At 47.0% G+C, this 25914-nt stretch overlaps 1 protein-coding gene across 7 annotated transcripts in view; it reads left to right on the top strand.

The window, feature by feature from the left end:
* The window catches only part of LOC139365214 (syntaxin-binding protein 4), a 146951-nt gene that overhangs the window by 79352 nt on the left and 41685 nt on the right, over window positions 1–25914 (top strand). For 6 of the 7 annotated variants that reach the window (XM_071102703.1, XM_071102704.1, XM_071102702.1 and 3 more), the window contains exons 7-11: window positions 1131–1248; window positions 1948–2089; window positions 18176–18282; window positions 18979–19120; window positions 20402–20474. In XM_071102703.1, coding sequence (XP_070958804.1) covers window positions 1131–1248; window positions 1948–2089; window positions 18176–18282; window positions 18979–19120; window positions 20402–20474 — 582 coding nt within the window. The remainder of the gene's footprint in view (window positions 1–1130; window positions 1249–1947; window positions 2090–18175; window positions 18283–18978; window positions 19121–20401; window positions 20475–25914) is intronic. The other variant, XM_071102698.1, reaches the window with a different exon arrangement.

Consider the following 25914-nt stretch of genomic DNA (forward strand, 5'->3'; position numbering starts at 1 on the left):
CCTAGTTTTTCTAACTGAGTCATTGAATAGCCTAGTTTTTCACAACTGAGTCATCGAATTGCCTAGTTTTTCTAACTGAGTCATTGAATTGCCTAGTTTTTCATAACTGAGTCATTGAATAGCCTAGTTTTTCATCATTGGGTCAGTGAATTGCAATGACATCTCAAGGAAATATATCTCAATGGAAGTATATGTTTTCATGAAGCGAATAACATTGTAGACATTTCTTAAAGACTGACATTAGTTTTGCGTTGTAATGTCCAAATCAAAGACAACTATATAAGCACGGTAACATCCCCTTCTATAAGACAGGCAATTTCTGTTCCTGTCCGTTTCCTTTTGGATTTCAGGGCTAAAAAATAAATAGCATAGGGCAGCATGCAGAGTATTATTTACAGCTTAGAGGAGATCAAGCTTACTAAACTAAACACTTGTCAGGAACTGCTTCATGAAGTCCAGGGGCAGTGGCTCTCTACTCCCATCCGGAGAATTTAATAGGATATCTGTAGTGGCAGGAAACTGACTGAGGGGTCAGTCCTCTTTCATCATGTAGTAGCACCTATTTACACTGCCCTCTGGTGGAACGTCTGGAGACCCTGTTCGCATCCCAAGACCCTGTTACCTGTCTCTAACTGTTACCTGTCTCTAACTGTTCCCTGTCTCTAACTGTTACCTGTCTCTAACTGTTACCTGTCTCTAACTGTTATCTGTCTCTAACTGTTATCTGTCTCTAACTGTTATCTGTCTCTAACTGTTGTCTGTCTCTAACTTATCTGTCTCTAACTGTTGTCTGTCTCTAACTATTATCTGTCTCTAACTGTTACCTGTCTCTAACTGTTACCTGTCTCTAACTGTTACCTGTCTCTAACTGTTCCCTGTCTCTAACTGTTATCTGTCTCTAACTGTTCCCTGTCTCTAACTGTTCCCTGTCTCTAACTGTTCCCTGTCTCTGTTACCTGTCTCTAACTGTTACCTGTCTCTAGCTGTTACCTGTCTCTAACTGTTACCTGTCTCTAACTGTTATCTGTCTCTAACTGTTCCCTGTCTCTAACTGTTACCTGTCTCTAACTGTTATCTGTCTCTAAATGTTCCCAGTCTCTAACTGTTACCTGTCTCTCCTCCTTTCTAAGCAGGCAGATATCTGGACAGCACATCGTCCGGGTCCTCGTCACGCTCCCAGAGTCCTTTGCTTTTGAGTCCTGCTGGCTCTCAGAGCACCTACAACAACCCTCTACTGCGCTCCCTCAGGTATAGCTATTGTAGCTAATTCAGGGGGTAGCCCCGACTGGGACTCAACCGGGGTCCAGCGACTGTCAACCCAACACCTTAACCGCTACGCCAAGAGATCCAAACCTCTTGACAAGGAGGCCAGGAGTTGTGTTAATCTCGCTACAATATAGTACAGTTCAACCATTGATGTTGATGTATCTACCATATGAATGGATTGTACAGTTAGTTCACCTGTTAGTTCACCTGTCAGTTCACCTGTTAGTTCACCTGTCAGTTCACCTGTTAGTTCACCTGTCAGTTCACCTGTCAGTTCACCTGTCAGTTCACCTGTTAGTTCACCTGTTAGTTCACCTGTTAGTTCACCTGTCAGTTCACCTGTTAGTTCACCTGTTAGTTCACCTGTTAGTTCACCTGTCTGTTCACCTGTAGGTTTACCTGTTAGTTCACCTGTTAGTTCACCTGTTAGTTCACCTGTTAGTTCACCTGTTAGTTCACCTGTCAGTTCACCTGTTAGTTCACCTGTTAGTTCACCTGTTAGTTCACCTGTCAGTTCACCTGTCAGTTCACCTGTTAGTTCACCTGTCAGTTCACCTGTCAGTTCACCTGTTAGTTCACCTGTTAGTTCACCTGTGTTGCTGTGACTGGGTGTGTATTTGAGAGAGTTTGTACGTGTCTGTCTGTCTTACAGTATATAATATATCCTCCTCCTGTCTCCAGTCACCCAGGAGAGGGTGTGATCCAGCTGATCTCTGTAGCCCGCTCCTCTAGTCTGGGCATCACCATCGGCGGAGGCTCCAATAGACCGGACGGCCCTGCGGTCTTCATCCAGGAGGTTCTGTCTGGGGGAGACTGCCACAGGGTAAGTCACCAATGGGATCCATCCTGAAAGAACAGGGTACCAATGGAGAACCCCTTCTCATAGATTCACTTCATAACAGATACTGTAGTCATAGTTACCTCCACTGGGATGAAATGAACCAGACTCACACCCTTCTCATAGATTCACTTCATAACAGATACTGTAGTCATAGTTACCTCCACTGGGATGAAATGAACCAGACTCACACCCTTCTCATAGATTCACTTCATAACAGATACTGTAGTCATAGTTACCTCCACTGGGATGAAATGAACCAGACTCACACCCTTCTCATAGATTCACTTCATAACAGATACTGTAGTCATAGTTACCTCCACTGAGATGAAATGAACCAGACTCACACCCTTCTCATAGATTCACTTCATAACAGATACTGTAGTCATAGTTACCTCCATTGGGTTTTAACACTGGAATGAAATGAACCAGACTCACACCACTGGTAGAACATCCAGTCAATGAGGAATATGGAAGAGTTACATTAGGCATGTCGACATGGTAACGTCAATCTGCTCTACTTAGAAATGGAGTTATATTAGACATGTCGACATGGTAACGTCAATCTGCTCTACTTAGAAATGGAGTTATATTAGACATGTCGACATGGTAACGTCAATTTGCTCTACTTAGAAATGGAGTTACATTTGGCATGTCGACATGGTAACGTCAATCTGCTCTACTTAGAAATGGAGTTATATTAGACATGTCGACATGGTAACGTCAATCTGCTCTACTTAGAAATGGAGTTACATTAGGCATGTCGACATGGTAACGTCAATCTGCTGTACTTAGAAATGGAATTACATTAGACATGTCGACATGGTAACGTCAATCTGCTGTACTTAGAAATGGAGTTACATTAGACATGTCGACATGGGAACGTCAATCTGCTGTACTTAGACATGGAGTTACATTAGGCATGTCGACATGGTAACGTCAATCTGCTGTACTTAGAAATGGAATTACATTAGACATGTCGACATGGGAACGTCAATCTGCTGTACTTAGAAATGGAATTACATTAGGCATGTCGACATGGTAACGTCAATCTGCTGTATTTAGAAATGGAGTTACATTAGACATGTCGACATGGTAACGTCAATCTGCTCTACTTAGAAATGGAGTTACATTAGACATGTCGACATGGTAACGTCAATCTGCTGTACTTAGAAATGGAGTTACATTAGACATGTCGACATGGTAACGTCAATCTGCTGTACTTAGACATGGAATTACATTAGACATGTCGACATGGTAACGTCAATCTGCTCTACTTAGAAATGGAATTACATTAGGCATGTCGACATGGTAACGTCAATCTGCTGTATTTAGAAATGGAATTACATTAGGCATGTCGACATGGTAACGTCAATCTGCTGTATTTAGAAATGGAGTTACATTAGACATGTCGACATGGTAACGTCAATCTGCTGTACTTAGAAATGGAGTTACATTAGACATGTCGACATGGTAACGTCAATCTGCTGTACTTAGAAATGGAATTACATTAGGCATGTCGACATGGTAACGTCAATCTGCTGTATTTAGAAATGGAATTACATTAGGCATGTCGACATGGTAACGTCAATCTGCTGTATTTAGAAATGGAGTTACATTAGGCATGTCGACATGGTAACGTCAATCTGCTGTATTTAGAAATGGAATTACATTAGGCATGTCGACATGGTAACGTCAATCTGCTGTATTTAGAAATGGAGTTACATTAGACATGTCGACATGGTAACGTCAATCTGCTGTATTTAGAAATGGAATTACATTAGGCATGTCGACATGGTAATGTCAATCTGCTGTACTTAGACATGGAGTTACATTAGACATGTCGACACACCATGCTGACAAATGGTTTAAAGCCGTTCCTATCGCCTCTGACCAGAACATCAGCCCTCATTTTCTGTTAATTTCCAAACAACACTTCATATTGAAACTGCACAACCAGCCCCGTTGGTCAACAGCCAGCAGGGTGGTCTCTTAACAGACCTCAGCCAGCCCCGTTGGTCAACAGCCAGCAGGGTGGTCTCTTAACAGACCTCAGCCAGCCCCGTTGGTCAACAGCCAGCAGGGTGGTCTCTTAACAGACCTCAGCCAGCCCCGTTGGTCAACAGTCAGCAGGGTGGTCTCTTAACAGACCTCAGCCAGCCCCGTTGGTCAACAGCCAGCAGGGTGGTCTCTTAACAGACCTCAGCCAGCCCCGTTGGTCAACAGCCAGCAGGGTGGTCTCTTAACAGACCTCAGCCAGCCCCGTTGGTCAACAGTCAGCAGGGTGGTCTCTTAACAGACCTCAGCCAGCCCCGTTGGTCAACAGCCAGCAGGGTGGTCTCTTAACAGACCGCAGCCAGCCCCGTTGGTCAACAGTCAGCAGGGTGGTCTCTTAACAGACCTCAGCCAGCCCCGTTGGTCAACAGTCAGCAGGGTGGTCTCTTAACAGACCTCAGCCAGCCCCATTGGTCAACAGCCAGCAGGGTGGTCTCTTAACAGACCTCAGCCAGCCCCGTTGGTCAACAGTCAGCAGGGTGGTCTCTTAACAGACCTCAGCCAGCCCCGTTGGTCAACAGCCAGCAGGGTGGTCTCTTAACAGACCTCAGCCAGCCTCGTTGGTCAACAGCCAGCAGGGTGGTCTCTTAACAGACCTCAGCCAGCCCCGTTGGTCAACAGTCAGCAGGGTGGTCTCTTAACAGACCGCAGCCAGCCCCGTTGGTCAACAGCCAGCAGGGTGGTCTCTTAACAGACCTCAGCCAGCCCCGTTGGTCAACAGTCAGCAGGGTGGTCTCTTAACAGACCTCAGCCAGCCCCGTTGGTCAACAGTCAGCAGGGTGGTCTCTTAACAGACCTCAGCCAGCCCCGTTGGTCAACAGCCAGCAGGGTGGTCTCTTAACAGACCTCAGCCAGCCCCGTTGGTCAACAGTCAGCAGGGTGGTCTCTTAACAGACCTCAGCCAGCCCCGTTGGTCAACAGCCAGCAGGGTGGTCTCTTAACAGACCTCAGCCAGCCCCGTTGGTCAACAGCCAGCAGGGTGGTCTCTTAACAGACCTCAGCCAGCCCCGTTGGTCAACAGTCAGCAGGGTGGTCTCTTAACAGACCTCAGCCAGCCCCGTTGGTCAACAGCCAGCAGGGTGGTCTCTTAACAGACCTCAGCCAGCCCCGTTGGTCAACAGCCAGCAGGGTGGTCTCTTAACAGACCGCAGCCAGCCCCGTTGGTCAACAGCCAGCAGGGTGGTCTCTTAACAGACCTCAACCAGCCCCGTTGGTCAACAGTCAGCAGGGTGGTCTCTTAAGACCGCAGCCAGCCCCGTTGGTCAACAGCCAGCAGGGTGGTCTCTTAACAGACCTCAACCAGCCCCGTTGGTCAACAGACAGCAGGGTGGTCTCTTAACAGACCTCAGCCAGCCCCGTTGGTCAACAGCCAGCAGGGTGGTCTCTTAACAGACCTCAACCAGCCCCTGCTGCTGTTAGCCATTCATCTTTGTGGTGTGTCAATAAAGCTCAGTTATAAAGGAACTGTCCTCTCTTGGCTTGATAACTACTGGACCTCTTCACACCAAGGTGTTGACACAACTCTGTTAGAAGTATATAACTGATACTGGACCTCTTCACACCAAGGTGTTGACACTGTGTTAGAAGTATATAACTGATACTGGACCTCTTCACACCAAGGTGTTGACACTGTGTTAGAAGTATATAACTGATACTGGACCTCTTCACACCAAGGTGTTGACACTGTGTTAGAAGTATATAACTGATACTGGACCTCTTCACACCAAGGTGTTGACACAACACTGTTAGAAGTATATAACTGATACTGGACCTCTTCACACCAAGGTGTTGACACGACTCTGTTAGAAGTATATAACTGATACTGGACCTCTTCACACCAAGGTGTTGACACTGTGTTAGAAGTATATAACTGATACTGGACCTCTTCACACCAAGGTGTTGACACAACACTGTTAGAAGTATATAACTGATACTGGACCTCTTCACACCAAGGTGTTGACACAACACTGTTAGAAGTATATAACTGATACTGGACCTCTTCACACCAAGGTGTTGACACAACACTGTTAGAAGTATATAACTGATACTGGACCTCTTCACACCAAGGTGTTGACACTGTGTTAGAAGTATATAACTGATACTGGACCTCTTCACACCAAGGTGTTGACACTGTGTTAGAAGTATATAACTGATACTGGACATGGGATGTGTGGCTTCCCTCTTCACACCAAGGTGTTGACACTGTGTTAGAAGTATATAACTGATACTGGACCTCTTCACACCAAGGTGTTGACACTGTGTTAGAAGTATATAACTGATACTGGACCTCTTCACACCAAGGTGTTGACACTGTGTTAGAAGTATATAACTGATACTGGACCTCTTCACACCAAGGTGTTGACACTGTGTTAGAAGTATATAACTGATACTGGACCTCTTCACACCAAGGTGTTGACACTGTGTTAGAAGTATATAACTGATACTGGACATGGGATGTGTGGCTTCCCTCTTCACACCAAGGTGTTGACACTGTGTTAGAAGTATATAACTGATACTGGACCTCTTCACACCAAGGTGTTGACACTGTGTTAGAAGTATATAACTGATACTGGACCTCTTCACACCAAGGTGTTGACACAACACTGTTAGAAGTATATAACTGATACTGGACCTCTTCACACCAAGGTGTTGACACTGTGTTAGAAGTATATAACTGATACTGGACCTCTTCACACCAAGGTGTTGACACTGTGTTAGAAGTATATAACTGATACTGGACCTCTTCACACCAAGGTGTTGACACTGTGTTAGAAGTATATAACTGATACTGGACCTCTTCACACCAAGGTGTTGACACAACACTGTTAGAAGTATATAACTGATACTGGACCTCTTCACACCAAGGTGTTGACACAACACTGTGTTAGAAGTATATAACTGATACTGGACCTCTTCACACCAAGGTGTTGACACGACACTGTGTTAGAAGTATATAACTGATACTGGACCTCTTCACACCAAGGTGTTGACACGACACTGTGTTAGAAGTATATAACTGATACTGGACCTCTTCACACCAAGGTGTTGACACAACACTGTTAGAAGTATATAACTGATACTGGACCTCTTCACACCAAGGTGTTGACACAACACTGTGTTAGAAGTATATAACTGATACTGGACCTCTTCACACCAAGGTGTTGACACAACACTGTTAGAAGTATATAACTGATACTGGACCTCTTCACACCAAGGTGTTGACACAACACTGTTAGAAGTATATACCTGATACTGGACCTCTTCACACCAAGGTGTTGACACTGTGTTAGAAGTATATAACTGATACTGGACATGGGATGTGTGGCTTCCCTCTTCACACCAAGGTGTTGACACTGTGTTAGAAGTATATAACTGATACTGGACCTCTTCACACCAAGGTGTTGACACTGTGTTAGAAGTATATAACTGATACTGGACCTCTTCACACCAAGGTGTTGACACAACACTGTGTTAGAAGTATATAACTGATACTGGACCTCTTCACACCAAGGTGTTGACACAACACTGTGTTAGAAGTACACTACACTGTTCTCCTGCCTAATGTTGCAACCGTTTCCCTCTTAAAAGAGAAATGCATTCACACATCTAGAGATTGCTTTGCAGGAAGAAGAAGCTCCAACACACTGTCATTACAAAGTTTCACAAGTGCAAGCAACAGTAACCAGTAACGTCTGTCCTGTTTAACTGTCTTGCTGGATGGGAGACAGACAGCGTGAGGTTACCAGTAACGTCTGTCCTGTTCAACTGTCTTGCTGGATGGAAGACAGACAGCGTGAGGTTACCAGTAACGTCTGTCCTGTTCAACTGTCTTGCTGGATGGGAGACAGACAGCGTGAGGTTACCAGTAACGTCTGTCCTGTTCAACTGTCTTGCTGGATGGAAGACAGACAGCGTGAGGTTACCAGTAACGTCTGTCCTGTTTAACTGGATGGGAGACAGACAGCGTGAGGTTACCAGTAACGTCTGTCCTGTTCAACTGTCTTGCTGGATGGAAGACAGACAGCGTGAGGTCACCAGTAACGTCTGTCCTGTTCAACTGGATGGAAGACAGACAGCGTGAGGTTACCAGTAACGTCTGTCCTGTCTTGCTGGATGGGAGACAGACAGCGTGAGGTTACCAGTAACGTCTGTCCTGTCTTGCTGGATGGGAGACAGACAGCGTGAGGTTACCAGTAACGTCTGTCCTGTTCAACTGTCTTGCTGGATGGGAGACAGACAGTGTGAGGTTACCAGTAACGTCTGTCCTGTTCAACTGTCTTGCTGGATGGAAGACAGACAGCGTGAGGTTACCAGTAACGTCTGTCCTGTCTTGCTGGATGGGAGACAGACAGCGTGAGGTTACCAGTAACGTCTGTCCTGTTCAACTGTCTTGCTGGATGGAAGACAGACAGCGTGAGGTTACCAGTAACGTCTGTCCTGTCTTGCTGGATGGGAGACAGAGAGCGTGAGGTTACCAGTAACGTCTGTCCTGTTCAACTGGATGGGAGACAGACAGCGTGAGGTTACCAGTAATGTCTGTCCTGTTCAACTGTCTTGCTGGATGGAAGACATACAGCGTGAGGTTACCAGTAACGTCTGTCCTGTTCAACTGGATGGGAGACAGACAGCGTGAGGTTACCAGTGCTGTAAGTGTAACTTGGTGTTACCAGGAGTCAGACAGAGTGTTGGTTGGGGAGACAGAGAGAGAGAGAGACAAAGCTAGAGACAGAGTTAGAGACAGAGATACAAATCTGTTAGATACAAATCTAGAGACAGAGAGGCAGAGCTAGAGCGAGAGAGGGCGAGAGAGAGAGAGAGGGGTGAAGAAAAAGAGCGAGCTGAAGACAGTGGGATGGAGAGAGACGGGGGGATGGAGAGGGTTGGAGAGAGAGAGAGAGAGAGAGAGAGAGAGAGAGATAAAGTGATGCAGACTGCTTCTCCATTAGCTCAAGTGTGGAGGGGACGAGTCAGAGTCCCCACAGTCCACCGGGCTGCAGGACAGGACAGCAGGACAGGACAGACACAAGGTCAGCCCTTTAGGACTGTGCTTACGTAGGCCATCACCCTGTCCCCCTGACCTCTACCTCTCTACCATCTAGCCTCTACCACCCCACAGCACTTCCTGTCCCCCTGACCTCTACCTCTCTACAATCTAGCCTCTACCACCACCACAGCACTCCCTGCCCCCATGACCTCTACCTCCCTACCATCTAGCTTCTACCACTCCCACAGCACTCCCTGTTCCCCGGACCTCTGCCTCCCTACCATCTAGCCTCTACCACCCCCACATCACTCCCTGACCTCTACCTCTATCTCCCTACCATCTAGCCTCTACCACCACCACATCACTCCCTGTCCTGACCTCTACCTCCCTACCATCTAGCCTCTACCACCCCCACAGCACTTCCTGTCCTGTCCCCCATCTGCCCACTCCCAGAAATATGACACTGATAGGTGAGAGGAGAGAGGGGGGGGGGGGGGGGGGGGGGCAGGGCAGGGTGTGAGGGAATAGAGGAGGGTTGTCCATATTCCAAACCTCTCTGGAAAGCTGACACTAATGGAGGGGGGAGGATGGGGGTGGGCAGGATGGGAAGTCTTGTCCATGTTGCACCTTTCACCTGCAGTGTGATAGATGGGGTGACTATGTACAAAACATGCTGTCATTTCTAAACAGTTCACCCGATATGGATTTAAATACCCTCAAATTAAAGCTGACAGTCTGCACTTTAAGCTCATTGTCATTGTTTGATTTCAAATCCAAACTTTTGAAGTATAGAGCCATAAGAAAAAATCATGCTTCACTGTCCCAATAATTACTGAGGACACTGAATAATTACTGAATAATTACTGAATAATTACTGAATAATTACTGAGGACACTGAATAATTACTGTAACTAGAGAGATAGAGACATACAGATGAAGTCGGAAGTTTACCTACACTTAGGTTGGAGTCATTAAAACTCGTTTTTCAACCACTCCACAAATTTTTTGTTAACAAACTATACAGTGCCTTGCGAAAGTATTCGGCCCCCTTGAACTTTGCGACCTTTTGCCACATTTCAGGCTTCAAACATAAAGATATAAAACTGTATTTTTTTGTGAAGAATCAACAACAAGTGGGACACAATCATGAAATGGAACGACATTTATTGGATATTTAAAACTTTTTTAACAAATCAAAAACTGAACAATTGGGCGTGCAAAATTATTCAGCCTCTTTACTTTCAGTGCAGCAAACTCTCTCCAGAAGTTCAGTGAGGATCTCTGAATGAGGTCCGTTAAAAGCGCAGAGAGCATCATGAAGAACAAGGAACACACCAGGCAGGTCCGAGATACTGTTGTGAAGAAGTTTAAAGCCGGATTTGGATACATAAAGATTTCCCAAGCTTTAAACATCCCAAGGAGCACTGTGCAAGCGATAATATTGAAATGGAAGGAGTATCAGACCACTGCAAATCTACCAAGACCTGGCCGTCCCTCTAAACTTTCAGCTCATCCAAGGAGAAGACTGATCAGAGATGCAGCCAAGAGGCCCATGATCACTCTGGATGAACTGCAGAGATCTACAGCTGAGGTGGGAGACTCTGTCCATAGGACAACAATCAGTCGTATATTGCACAAATCTGGCCTTTATGGAAGAGTGGCAAGAAGAAAGCCATTTCTTAAAGATATCCATAAAAAGTGTCGTTTAAAGTTTGCCACAAGCCACCTGGGAGACACACCAAACATGTGGAAGAAGGTGCTCTGGTCAGATGAAACCAAAACTGAACTTTTTGGCAACAATGCAAAACGTTATGTTTGGCGTAAAAGCAACACAGCTGAACACACCATCCCCACTGTCAAACATGGTGGTGGCAGCATCATGGTTTGGGCCTGCTTTTCTTCAGCAGGGACAGGGAAGATGGTTAAAATTGATGGGAAGATGGATGGAGCCAAATACAGGACCATTCTGGAAGAAAACCTGATGGAGTCTGCAAAAGACCTGAGACTGGGACGGAGATTTGTCTTCCAACAAGACAATGATCCAAAACATAAAGCAAAATCTACAATGGAATGGTTCAATAATAAACATATCCAGGTGTTAGAATGGCCAAGTCAAAGTCCAGACCTGAATCCAATCGAGAATCTGTGGAAAGAACTGAAAACTGCTGTTCACAAATGCTCTCCATCCAACCTCACTGAGCTCGAGCTGTTTTGCAAGGAGGAATGGGAAAAAATGTCAGTCTCTCGATGTGCAAAACTGATAGAGACATACCCCAAGCGACTTACAGCTGTAATCGCAGCAAAAGGTGGCGCTACAAAGTATTAACTTAAGGGGGCTGAATAATTTTGCACGCCCAATTTTTCAGTTTTTGATTTGTTAAAAAAGTTTGAAATATCCAATAAATGTCGTTCCACTTCATGATTGTGTCCCACTTGTTGTTGATTCTTCACAAAAAAATACAGTTTTATATCTTTATGTTTGAAGCCTGAAATGTGGCAAAAGGTCGCAAAGTTCAAGGGGGCCGAATACTTTCGCAAGGCACTGTACATACATACATACATACATAGTGCCTCAACTCTGTCACCTGATATCTTTGTTCTATATCAGTGTTTTTCAGGGTTGGGTGTACTGGAGGACCAGGGTTGGGTGTACTGGAGGACCAGGGTTGGGGGTACTGGAGGACCAGGGTTGGGGGTACTGGAGGACCAGGGTTGGGGGTACTGGAGGACCAGAGTTGGGTGTACTGGAGGACCAGGGTTGGTTGTACTGGAGGACCAGGGTTGGGTGTACTGGAGGACCAGGTTTGGGGGTACTGGAGGACCAGGTTTGGGGGTACTGGAGGACCAGGGTTGGGGGTACTGGAGGACCAGGGTTGGGGGTACTGGAGGACCAGGGTTGGGGGTACTGGAGGACCAGGGTTGGTGGTACTGGAGGACCAGGGTTGGGGGTACTGGAGGACCAGGGTTGGTGGTACTGGAGGACCAGGGTTGGGGGTACTGGAGGACCAGGGTTGGGGGTACTGGAGGACCAGGGTTGGGGGTACTGGAGGACCAGGGTTGGTGGTACTGGAGGACCAGGGTTGGGGGTACTGGAGGACCAGGGTTGGTGGTACTGGAGGACCAGGGTTGGGGGTACTGGAGGACCAGGGTTGGGTGTACTGGAGGACCAGGGTTGGGGGTACTGGAGGACCAGGGTTGGTGGTACTGGAGGACCAGGGTTGGGGGTACTGGAGGACCAGGGTTGGGGGTACTGGAGGACCAGGGTTGGGGGTACTGGAGGACCAGGGTTGGGGGTACTGGAGGACCAGGGTTGGTGGTACTGGAGGACCAGGGTTGGGGGTACTGGAGGACCAGGGTTGGGGGTACTGGAGGACCAGGGTTGGGGGTACTGGAGGACCAGGGTTGGGGGTACTGGAGGACCAGGGTTGGTGGTACTGGAGGACCAGGGTTGGGGGTACTGGATGACCAGGGTTGGGGGTACTGGAGGACCAGGGTTGGGGGTATTGGAGGACCAGGGTTGGGGGTACTGGAGGACCAGGGTTGGGGGTATTGGAGGACCAGGGTTGGGGGTACTGGAGGACCAGGGTTGGGGGTACTGGAGGACCAGGGTTGGGGGTACTGGAGGACCAGGGTTGGGGGTATTGGAGGACCAGGGTTGGTGGTACTGGAGGACCAGGGTTGGGGGTACTGGAGGACCAGGGTTGGTGTTACTGGAGGACCAGGGTTGGTGGTACTGGAGGACCAGGGTTGGGGGTACTGGATGACCAGGGTTGGGGGTACTGGAGGACCAGGGTTGGTGGTACTGGAGGACCAGGGTTGGGGGTACTGGAGGACCAGGGTTGGGGGTACTGGAGGACCAGGGTTGGGGGTACTGGAGGACCAGGGTTGGTGGTACTGGAGGACCAGGGTTGGGGGTACTGGAGGACCAGGGTTGGTGGTACTGGAGGACCAGGGTTGGGGGTACTGGAGGACCAGGGTTGGGTGTACTGGAGGACCAGGGTTGGGGGTACTGGAGGACCAGGGTTGGTGGTACTGGAGGACCAGGGTTGGGGGTACTGGAGGACCAGGGTTGGGGGTACTGGAGGACCAGGGTTGGGGGTACTGGAGGACCAGGGTTGGGGGTACTGGAGGACCAGGGTTGGTGGTACTGGAGGACCAGGGTTGGGGGTACTGGAGGACCAGGGTTGGGGGTACTGGAGGACCAGGGTTGGGGGTACTGGAGGACCAGGGTTGGGGGTACTGGAGGGCCAGGGTTGGTGGTACTGGAGGACCAGGGTTGGGGGTACTGGATGACCAGGGTTGGGGGTACTGGAGGACCAGGGTTGGGGGTATTGGAGGACCAGGGTTGGGGGTACTGGAGGACCAGGGTTGGGGGTACTGGAGGACCAGGGTTGGGGGTACTGGAGGACCAGGGTTGGGGGTACTGGAGGACCAGGGTTGGGGGTACTGGAGGACCAGGGTTGGGGGTATTGGAGGACCAGGGTTGGTGGTACTGGAGGACCAGGGTTGGGGGTACTGGAGGACCAGGGTTGGTGTTACTGGAGGACCAGGGTTGGTGGTACTGGAGGACCAGGGTTGGGGGTACTGGATGACCAGGGTTGGGGGTACTGGAGGACCAGGGTTGGTGGTACTGGAGGACCAGGGTTGGGGGTACTGGAGGACCAGGGTTGGGGGTACTGGAGGACCAGGGTTGGGGGTACTGGAGGACCAGGGTTGGAAAACACTGATATAGAACAAAGGTGACAGAGTTGCATCAGGTGACAGAGTTGCAGCACTATGTGTGTGTGTGTGTGTGTGTGTGTGTGTGTGTGTGTGTGTGTGTGTGTGTGTGTTTAGTCAGCCACCAACCCTGGTCGTCCAGTACCACCAACAGCCCAAATTTGGTCCTCCAGTACCACCAACCCTGGTTCTCCAGTACCCCCAACCCTGGTCCTCCAGTACCAACAACAGCCCAACCCTGGTCCTCCAGTACCACCAACAGCCCAACCCTGGTCCTCCAGTACCACCAACAGCCCAACCCTGGTCCTCCAGTACCACCAACAGCCCAACCCTGGTCCTCCAGTACCACCAACAGCCCAACCCTGGTCCTCCAGTACCACCAACAGAACACATTGTTATTGTAACCCTGGACAAGCACATCTGATTCAACTGGTCAACTAATCATCAAGCCTGCAATGAGTTGAATTAGGTGTGTTTGTCAAGTAAACTGTGTAGAGTTGGAGCTTATTGGAGGACCAAGTTTGGGAAACACTGTTCAGAGCCAGACAGTTTCCTAACCATGACACAGTGGTGGCAGAGCACAGAACTACAGAGCACACAGCCACAGCAGGCCCAGAACCACACAGCACACAGACACGGTAGGCCCAGAATCACACAGCACACAGCCACAGCAGGCCCAGAACGACACAGCACACAGACACGGCAGGCCCAGAACCACACAGCACACAGACACGGTAGGCCCAGAATCACACAGCACACAGCCACAGCAGGCCCAGAACCACAGAGAACACAGCCATGGCAATTGAACGAGCCAATTGTAAGCTGGGGATGATTAGGTGGCCGTGATGGTACGAGGACCAGATTGGGAATTTAACCAGGACACTGGGGTTAACACCCCTTACTCTTACAATACATGCCCTGGGATCTTCAGTGACCTCAGAGAGTCAGGACACCAGTTTAACATGCCATCTGAAAGACAGCACCTTACACAGGACAATGTCCCTAATCACTGCCCTGGGGAATTGAGATATTCTTGGGGGAACCAGAGGAAAGAGTGCCTCCTACTGGCCCTCCAACACCACTTCCAGCAGCATCTGGTCTCCCATCCAGGACCAACCCTGCTTAGCTTCAGAGGCAAGCCAGCAGTGGGATGTAGGGTGGTATGCTGCTGGGAAAGTACAGGGCAGCAACTAAAATCCCTTTTCAACTGTCAACATTCCCCCAGAATGGGAGGCTTAGCTACTGTTAGCGGTGTCCTTGTGAAATACTGTAAAACAACAGGATACATGATGTTAAATGTAGTGACTCCTAAGAGGCTGTTGAACCAAATCCTAGTCGTCAAACAGTAAAACATACAGCAGCTCGTTTCCTCAGCTAATGAATCATCCCCAGTCTAAGTACCTTAAAAATAACCCCAACACAATGTTTGCCTCGTTTTAAAGACCTACAGTACACGATGTGAGAGGAGGTCAGATGAGCTTTCTCTCTTACAGTAAAACCAGGTGTGTGTGTGTGTGTGTGTGTGTGTGTGTGTGTGTGTACCTCTTGGTTGGTGGTATGACAGTCATAGAGATGTTCTCTTGTATGGAAACAGCCCACCCTCTCCTCATCCCAATCCTGTCTCTGTCCTGCTGGTCTCTTAATCTTGTGTGTCATGTATATTTTCCAAAGCCATGTAATGGGATGTAGAAGGATCAGAGGCTCTCTGCTCTGACATAGATTTTTCAGTTGTTTTCCTGAATGTTCTGATTCTAGAAGGTTCCATAGAACCTGTATGTTGTGATTCTAGAAGGTTCCATAGCACCTAAACATTCAGATTCTAGAAGGTTCCATAGAACCTGGGTGTTCCGATTCTAGAAGGTTCCATAGAACCTAAATGTTCCTATTCTAGAAGGATCCATAGAACCTAAACATTCTGATTCTAAAAGGTTCCATACAACCTGGGTGTTCTGATTCTAGAAGGTTCCAAGATCCTTGCTGTTCTGATTCTAGAAGGCTCTATAGAACCTAAATGTTCTGATTCTAGAAGGTTCCATAGAACCTAAACATTCTGATTCTAGAAGGTTCCATAGAACCTGGATGCTGTGATTCTAGAAGGTTCCATAGCACCTAAACATTCAGATTCTTGAAGGTTCCATAGAACCTAAACGTTCTGATTCTAGAAGGTTCCATAGAACCTGGGTGTTCTGATTCTAGAAGGTTCCATAGAACCTAACTGTTATGATTCTAGAAGGTTTCATAGAACCTAAACATTCTGATTCTAGAAGGTTGCATAGAACCTGGACGTTGTGATTCTAGAAGGTTCCATAGAGCCTAGACATTGGGATGCTAGAAGGTTCTATATTCCATTAGACCGCTCCCCCTCCTGCCTCCTGGGGTGTCCCTGACGGTTAATGACAGTGGAGAGAGAATTCTCATATTACTGCTGATGTGATGTGTTGGCCTTTCTAGCTGTTAGAAAGGCTGCCCTCTGCTCACATTGTGCCAACATGCAGCATCATGTAGAACAGGACACCTGCATCGTCTGCTCTGCTCTGGCCTGTCTGTCTGCTCTGTCTGTCTACTCTGGTCTGGCCTGTCTGTCTGTTCTGTCTGTCTGCTCTGACCTGTCTGTCTGCTCTGACCTGTCTGTCTACTCTGTCTGTCTGCTCTGGTCTGGTCTGGTCTGTCTGCACTGTCTGTCTGTCTGCTCTGTCTGTCTGCTCTGACCTGTCTGTCTGCTCTGTCTGTCTGCTCTGGTCTGGCCTGCTCTGGCCTGTCTGTCTGCTCTGTCTGTCTGCTCTGTCTGTCTGCTCTGGTCTGGCCTGCTCTGGCCTGTCTGTCTGCTCTGTCTGTCTGCCCTGCTCTATCTGTCTGTTCTGGTCTGTCTGCTCTGGTTTGACCTGTCTGTCTGCTCTGTATGTCTACTGATGGACTGTATGTTACACACTGTAGTCTACTGATGGACTGTCTGTTACACACTGTAGTCTACTGATGGACTGTCTGTTACACACTGTAGTCTACTGATGGACTGTATGTTACACACTGTAGTCTACTGATGGACTGTATGTTACACACTGTAGTCTACTGATGGACTGTATGTTACACACTGTAGTCTACTGATGGACTGTATGTTACACACTGTAGTCTACTGATGGACTGTATGTTACACACTGTAGTCTACTGATGGACTGTCTGTTACACACTGTAGTCTACTGATGGACTGTCTGTTACACACTGTAGTCTACTGATGGACTGTCTGTTACACACTGTAGTCTACTGATGGACTGTCTGTTACACACTGTAGTCTACTGATGGACTGTATGTTACACACTGTAGTCTACTGATGGACTGTATGTTACACACTGTAGTCTACTGATGGACTGTCTGTTACACACTGTAGTCTACTGATGGACTGTATGTTACACACTGTAGTCTACTGATGGACTGTATGTTACACACTGTAGTCTACTGATGGACTGTATGTTACACACTGTAGTCTACTGATGGACTGTCTGTTACACACTGTAGTCTACTGATGGACTGTCTGTTACACACTGTAGTCTACTGATGGACTGTCTGTTACACACTGTAGTCTACTGATGGACTGTATGTTACACACTGTAGTCTACTGATGGACTGTATGTTACACACTGTAGTCTACTGATGGACTGTCTGTTACACACTGTAGTCTACTGATGGACTGTATGTTACACACTGTAGTCTACTGATGGACTGTCTGTTACACACTGTAGTCTACTGATGGACTGTATGTTACACACTGTAGTCTACTGATGGACTGTATGTTACACACTGTAGTCTACTGATGGACTGTCTGTTACACACTGTAGTCTACTGATGGACTGTCTGTTACACACTGTAGTCTACTGATGGACTGTATGTTACACACTGTAGTCTACTGATGGACTGTCTGTTACACACTGTAGTCTACTGATGGACTGTCTGTTACACACTGTAGTCTACTGATGGACTGTATGTTACACACTGTAGTCTACTGATGGACTGTCTGTTACACACTGTAGTCTACTGATGGACTGTCTGTTACACACTGTAGTCTACTGATGGACTGTCTGTTACACACTGTAGTCTACTGATGGACTGTATGTTACACACTGTAGTCTACTGATGGACTGTATGTTACACACGGTAAGCACCACTTGTGTATAGTTTTTTAAAAATTATTTAAAGAAGGAGGTTCTCCTGATTAGGTTTAAATGTCTGTTTTTATGTGTGTGAAGTCAAAAACAAATGTCCGCATTGCATGTAGAATGACGTTTCTCTAATTCTTATTTTCTGCTGTCTCCCATTTGCAGGATGGGCGCCTGAGGCCAGGGGATCAGCTCATTGCCATCAACAAGGAGTCCTTGATAGGTGTGACCCACGAGGAGGCTAAGAGCATGGTCAACAAGGTCAAATTCAGGTGAGATACCAGATGGGGTGGGGGTAGGGGTTGAATTGTGTGGGGGTAGAAGAGTTTGTGTGTGAGATTAAATCAAAAGTAATAATGTGAGATATAATATACTTTATACTTCTGAATTTGTAGAGTTATACTTTATATTTCTATACTTATGAATTTGTAGAGTTATACTTTATAGTTCTATACTTCTGAAATTGTAGAGTTATACTTTATAGTTCTATACTTCTGAAATTGTAGAGTTATACTTTATAGTTCTATACTTCCAAAGTTGTAAAGTTATACTTTATAGTTCTATACTTCTAAAGTTGTAAAGTTATACTTTATAGTTCTATACTTCTAAAGTTGTAAAGTTATATTTTATAGTTCTATACTTCTAAAGTTGTAAAGTTATATTTTACAGTTCTATACTTACCACCAAGTTCTATGTTCTTCTATCTATCCTGTAAAGTTCTACTGCTAAGTTCTATGTTCTTCTATCTATCCTGTAAAGTACTACTGCTAAGTTCTATGTTCTTCTATCTATCCTGTAAAGTTATACTGCTAAGTTCTATGTTCTTCTATCTATCCTGTAAAGTGCTACTGCTAAGTTCTATGTTCTTCTATCTATCCTGTAAAGTTCTACTGCTGAGTTCTATGTTCTTCTATCTATCCTGTGAAGTTCTACTGCTGAGTTCTATGTTCTTCTATCTCTCCCTCCAGTCAAGAGGCGGTGGTGGAGGTTGCTTTCATCCCTGGTAAAGGTCCGTTCCCCAACAGCACGTCTTTACACAACGGTGTCCAGCGCGGCGTTGGCAACGGGTACAGCTCCGGACGCTTAAAAGTCCACGTCAGATCACCAGAGGTCAGTCTTCTCCTCTCCTCCTCCTCCTCCTCCTCCTCAGTAGTATCCATCACCCGAGGTTAGCATTCCTCCTCTTCACATCTTAAATGTAGTTAGATCATATACCTGTTGAATAAAGTAACATTTGATCAAATAATTAGTAACGTCCTCCGATTGTCCGCTGGTTTAGGGCAGGGATGATAGATTTCAGATCTGTAGGTCTCTGCTCTAGTCTGATGTCATTTTGATACAGTTCTGTAGGTTTCTGCTCTAGTCTGATGTAATGTTTATTCAGATCTGTAGGTTTCTGCTCTAGTCTGATGTAATGTTTATTCAGGTCTGTAGGTCTCTGCTCTAGTCTGATGTAATGTTGATACAGGTTTCTGCTCTAGTCTGATGTAATGTTGATACAGGTTTCTGCTCTAGTCTGATGTAATGCTGATGCAGGTCTGTAGGTTTCTGCTCTAGTCTGATGTAATGCTTATACAGGTCTGTAGGTTTCTGCTCTAGTCTGATGTAATGTTGATACAGGTCTGTAGGTTTCTGCTCTAGTCTGAATTAATGTTTATACAGGTCTGTAGGTCTCTGCTCTAGTCTGATGTCATGTTGATACAGGTTTCTGCTCTAGTCTGATGTAATGCTGATGCAGGTCTGTAGGTTTCTGCTCTAGTCTGATGTAATGTTTATACAGGTCTGTAGGTCTCTGCTCTAGTCTGATGTAATGTTGATACAGATCTGTAGGTTTCTGCTCTAGTCTGATGTCATGTTTATTCAGGTCTGTAGGTCTCTGCTCTAGTCTGATGTAATGTTTATTCAGGCCTGTAGGTCTCTGCTCTAGTCTGATGTAATGTTGATACAGGTCTGTAGGTTTCTGCTCTAGCCTGATGTAATGTTGATACAGGTTTCTGCTCTAGTCTGATGTAATGCTGATGCAGGCCTGTAGGTCTCTGCTCTAGTCTGATGTAATGTTGATACAGGTCTGTAGGTTTCTGCTCTAGTCTGATGTAATGTTGATACAGGTTTCTGCTCTAGTCTGATGTAATGCTGATGCAGGTCTGTAGGTTTCTGCTCTAGTCTGATGTAATGTTGATACAGGTTTCTGCTCTAGTCTGATGTAATGCTGATGCAGGTCTGTAGGTTTCTGCTCTAGTCTGATGTAATGTTTATACAGGTGTGTAGGTTTCTGCTCTAGTCTGATGTCATGTTGATGAAGGCTGATGTTTAGCACTTGGGCTCTTGTAGCTCAGTAAGTTAATATTTGTTGTACAATTCCAACAGCCTCCTCTCCTCTTCTCTGTGTAGATCCGTACGGGGGAACCCGCCCCACTGCCTTCTCCCTCCCCTGACATCTGCCCTCCAGATATACACATTTCAGGTACTATTAAATATCAATTATAATATCATGTTTTCTCTACTACTTCACCCAGCTGAGTTCTTCCCTTCCCCTTACTCCTCTCTCACTCCTCTCTCACTCCTATTTTCTATTGTACCCTTCTCTCTCTCTCTCTCTCTCTCTGTCTCTCTCTCTCTCTCCCCTCTCTCTCTCTCTCTCTCTCTCTCTCTCTCTCTCTCTCTGTCTCTCTCTCTCTCTCCCCCTCTCTCTCTCTCTCTCTCTCACCTCTCTCCCCCCCTCTCTCTCTCTCTCTCTCTCTCTCTCTCTCTCTCTCTGTCTCTCTCTCTCTCTCCCTCTCTCTCTCTCTCTCTCTCTCTCACCTCTCTCTCTCTCTTTCTCACCTCTCTCTCTCTTTCTCTCCCCTCTCTCTCTCTCTCTCTCTCACTCTCTCTCTCTCTCTCTCTGTCTTTCTCACCACTCTCTCTCTCTCTCTCTCTCTCCCTCTCTCTTTCTCTCGCTCTCTCTCTCCCTTCCTCCTCTCTTTTTACCCCCCCCACCTCTGTATGACCTAGTTATACAAAAGCCTGTCAGAGAACCTTCGATGTCCTCTAGAAGAACGGTCATTCTCAGACCCCCCCATGTCTCACCTGGCACGTACGCAAACACACTGTGTTTATTTAACACTCACTAAATGAAGGTGGTGAAAAGCAGGGATTGGGGATTAAAAAGGAGTTGGGATTTAATCAGAGTGTGGCTGGCAACGCAGTGGGGTGTGTCTGGGGGTGGGGTGTGTTTGTGTGTGTGTGTGTGTGTGTGTGTGTGTGTGTGTGTGTGTGTGTGTGTGTGTGTGTGTGTGTGTCTGTCTGTCTGTGTCTGTGTCTGTGTGTGTGTGTGTGTCTGGGTGTGTGTGTGTGTGTATGTGTGTGTGTATGTGTGTATGTGTCTGGGTGTGTGTGTGTGTATGTGTCTGGGTGTGTGTGTGTGTGTATGTGTCTGGAGGTGTGTGTGTGTGTGTGTGTGTTTGTGTGTGTGTCTGGGTGTGTGTGTGTGTGTGTGTGTGTGTGTGTGTGTATATGTGTCTGGGGGTGTGTGTATATGTGTCTGGGGGTGGGGTGTGTGTGTGTGTGTGTGTGTGTCTGTGTGTGTGTGTGTGTGTGTGTGTCTGTGTGTGTGTGTGTGTGTGTGTGTGTGTCTGTTTGTGTGGGTGTGTGTGTGTGTGTGTGTGTGTGTGGGTGTGTGTGTGTGTGTGTGTAAACAGCTCTGTGGGTCAAGCATTGCGAAGAGCTGCTGGAAAACGCAGTGAAGTTTGAATGAATGCTTACGAGCCTGCTGCTGCCTACCACCGCTCAGTCAGACTGCTCTATCAAATCATAGACTTAATTATAATATAATAAACACACAGAAATAGGAGCCTTAGGTCATTAATATGGTCAAATCTGGAAACTATCATTTCGAAAACAAAACGTTTATTATTTCAGTGAAATACGGAACCGTTCCATATTTTATCTAACGGGTGGCATCCATCAGTCTAAATATTGCTGTTACATTGCACAACTACCAACGTTATGTCATAATTATGTACAATTCTGGCAAATTAGTTCACAGTTCGCAATGAGCCGGGCGGCCCAAACTGTAGCATATACCCTGACTCTGTTTGCAGATTGATTGTTTTTTATAAGATAAGTTTAATGCTAGCTAGCAATTTACCTTGGCTCCTTGCTGCTCTCCCATAACAGGTGGTCAGCCTGCCACTCCAGTCTCCTCATGGAGTGCAATGTAATCGGCCAGAATCGGTGTGCAAAAAGGCTGAGTACCGATTGTTATGAAAACTTGAAATCGGCCCTAATTAATCGGCCGTGCCAATGAGTCCTGACCTCTAGTACAGGGGGAGGCTATTCCCTACATAGTGCACTACACTCTCAGAAAACAATGAGTCCTGACCTCTAGTATGAACCCTTCTACAGGGGGAGGCTATTCCCTACATAGTGCACTACACTCTTAGAAAACAATGAGTCCTGACCTCTAGTATGAACCCTTCTACAGGGGGAGGCTATTCCCTACATAGTGCACTACACTCTTAGAAACCAATGAGTCCTGACCTCTAGTATGAACCCTTCTACAGGGGGAGGCTATTCCCTACATAGTGCACTACACTCTTAGAAAACAATGAGTCCTGACCTCTAGTATGAACCCTTCTACAGGGGGAGGCTATTCCCTACATAGTGCACTACACTCTTAGAAACCAATGAGTCCTGACCTCTAGTATGAACCCTTCTACAGGGGGAGGCTATTCCCTACATAGTGCACTACACTCTTAGAAAACAATGAGTCCTGACCTCTAGTATGAACCCTTCTACAGGGGGAGGCTATTCCCTACCTAGTGCACTACACTCTCAGAAAACAATGAGTCCTGACCTCTAGTATGAACCCTTCTACAGGGGGAGGCTATTCCCTACATAGTGCACTACACTCTCAGAAAACAATGAGTCCTGACCTCTAGTATGAACCCTTCTACAGGGGGAGGCTATTCCCTACATTGTGCACTACACTCTCAGAAAACAATGAGTCGGTCGACCTCTAGTATGAACCCTTCTACAGGGGGAGTCTATTCCCTACATAGTGCACTACACTCTCAGAAAACAATGAGTCGGTCGACCTCTAGTATGAACCCTTCTACAGGGGGAGGCTATTCCCTACATAGTGCACTACACTCTTAGAAAACAATGAGTCCTGACCTCTAGTATGAACCCTTCTACAGGGGGAGGCTATTCCCTACATAGTGCACTACACTCTTAGAAAACAATGAGTCCTGACCTCTAGTATGAACCCTTCTACAGGGGGAGGCTATTCCCTACCTAGTGCACTACACTCTCAGAAAACAATGAGTCCTGACCTCTAGTATGAACCCTTCTACAGGGGGAGTCTATTCCCTACATAGTGCACTACACTCTCAGAAAACAATGAGTCGGTCGACCTCTAGTATGAACCCTTCTACAGGGGGAGGCTATTCCCTACATAGTGCACTACACTCTCAGAAAACAATGAGTCGGTCGACCTCTAGTATGAACCCTTCTACAGGGGGAGGCTATTCCCTACATAGTGCACTACACTCTCAGAAAACAATGAGTCGGTCGACCTCTAGTATGAACCCTTCTACAGGGGGAGGCTATTCCCTACATAGTGCACTACACTCTCAGAAAACAATGAGTCGGTCGACCTCTAGTATGAACCCTTCTACAGGGGGAGGCTATTCCCTACATAGTGCACTACACTCTCAGAAAACAATGAGTCCTGACCTCTAGTATGAACCCTTCTACAGGGGGAGGCTATTTCCTACATAGTGCACTACACTCTTAGAAAACAATGAGTCCTGACCTCTAGTATGAACCCTTCTACAGGGGGAGGCTATTCCCTACATAGTGCACTACACTCTTAGAAAACAATGAGTCCTGACCTCTAGTATGAACCCTTCTACAGGGGGAGGCTATTCCCTACATAGTGCACTACACTCTTAGAAAACAATGAGTCCTGACCTCTAGTATGAACCCTTCTACAGGGGGAGGCTATTCCCTACATAGTGCACTACACTCTCAGAAAACACAGTTTGTTATCTAGAACTTAAAAGGGTTCTTCGGTTGTCCCCATAGTAGAACCCTGTGAAGAACCCTTTTTTGGTTCCAGGTAGAACCCATTACACAGAGTGTTCTACATGGAACCCTAAAGTGTTCTTCCTGGAACCAAAAAGGGGTTCTACCTGGAACCAAAAAGGTTTCTCCTATGGGGACAGCCGAAGAACCCTTATGGAACCCTTTTTCCTAAGAGTGTATGTTTTATCAGATTCCTATGGGCCTTGGTCAAAAGTAGTGCCATTGGGGACTCAGCCTAGTCATCCACTGTCCCCTTCACCAGGCAGCCCACACAATGCAAGGGGTCAGGACAACCAGTGACCATTTCTCTAATCCTATTTTCTCGTAATCATGACCACTCACCAGCCCAGCGATGCGATTGGCTAAGCTGGAGATGACTGCTGTTGTCAGCGGTGACAGATGTCAATGATGACAGGTGTCTCGGAGTAGACAATGAAACTAAGTACACATCAATTCATTTCAAAACTAATCAATCTATAGCAGTCGACAAGCTGCCCAGACAGACACAAAGCTAAAGCACTGACTGATCCAACATCATCAGATCCAACATCATCAGATCCAACATCACCGATCCAACATCACCGATCCAACATCACTGATCCAACATCACTGATCCAACATCACTGATCCAACATCACTGATCCAACATCATCAGATCCAACATCACTGATCCAACATCACCGATCCAACATCACTGATCCAACATCACTGATCCAACATCACTGATCCAACATCACTGATCCAACATCACTGATCCAACATCATCAGATCCAACATCACTGATCCAACATCACAGATCCAACATCACTGATCCAACATCACCGATCCAACATCACCGATCCAACATCACCGATCCAACATCACCGATCCAACATCACCGATCCAACATCACCGATCCAACATCACCGATCCAACATCACCGATCCAACATCACTGATCCAACATCACTGATCCAACATCATCAGATATTTGTGTGTGTGTGTGTGTGTGTGTGTGTGTGTAGTGTTTGCAGTAATACTCCTGGTTTGATACAGCTACCACCTGCTATATCAAGTCAAAGTGAAACACTCCTCTTGTGATGAGACGTGTTTCAATAAGGACAGAAGAAGAGGAGGACAGAAAGATGAGAGAGAGAAAGAAATAAACAATGAGAAAAAGGGAAGGAAAGGAGATGGACTCAGGAGAGGGAAAGGAGGTGGACACAGGAGAGGGAAAGGAGATGGACACAGGAGAGGGAAAGGAGATGGACACAGGAGAGGGAAAGGAGATGGACACAGGGGAGGGAAAGGAGATGGACACAGGAGAGGGAAAGGAGATGGACACAGGAGAGGGAAAGGAGATGGACACAGGAGAGGGAAAGGAGATGGACACAGGAAAGGGAAAGGAGATGGACACAGGAGAGGGACAGAGGAGAGGGAAAGGAGATGGACACAGGAGAGGGAAAGGAGGTGGACTCAGGAGAGGGAAAGGAGATGGACACATGAGAGGGAAAGGAGGTGGACACAGGAGAGGGAAAGGAGATGGACACAGGAGAGGGAAAGGAGATGGACACAGGAGAGGGAAAGGAGGTGGATACAGGAGAGGGAAAGGAGATGGACACAGGAGAGGGAAAGGAGCTGGACACAGGAGAGGGAAAGGAGATGGACACAGGAAAGGGAAAGGAGATGGACACAGGAGAGGGAAAGGAGGTGGACTCAGGAGAGGGAAAGGAGATGGACACAGGAGAGGGAAAGGAGATGGACACAGGAGAGGGACAGAGGAGAGGGAAAGGAGATGGACACAGGAGAGGGAAAGGAGATGGACACAGGAGAGGGACAGAGGAGAGGGAAAGGAGA

This window comes from Oncorhynchus clarkii, chromosome 13 (assembly GCF_045791955.1).
Source record: "Oncorhynchus clarkii lewisi isolate Uvic-CL-2024 chromosome 13, UVic_Ocla_1.0, whole genome shotgun sequence".
Lineage (NCBI taxonomy): Eukaryota > Metazoa > Chordata > Actinopteri > Salmoniformes > Salmonidae > Oncorhynchus > Oncorhynchus clarkii.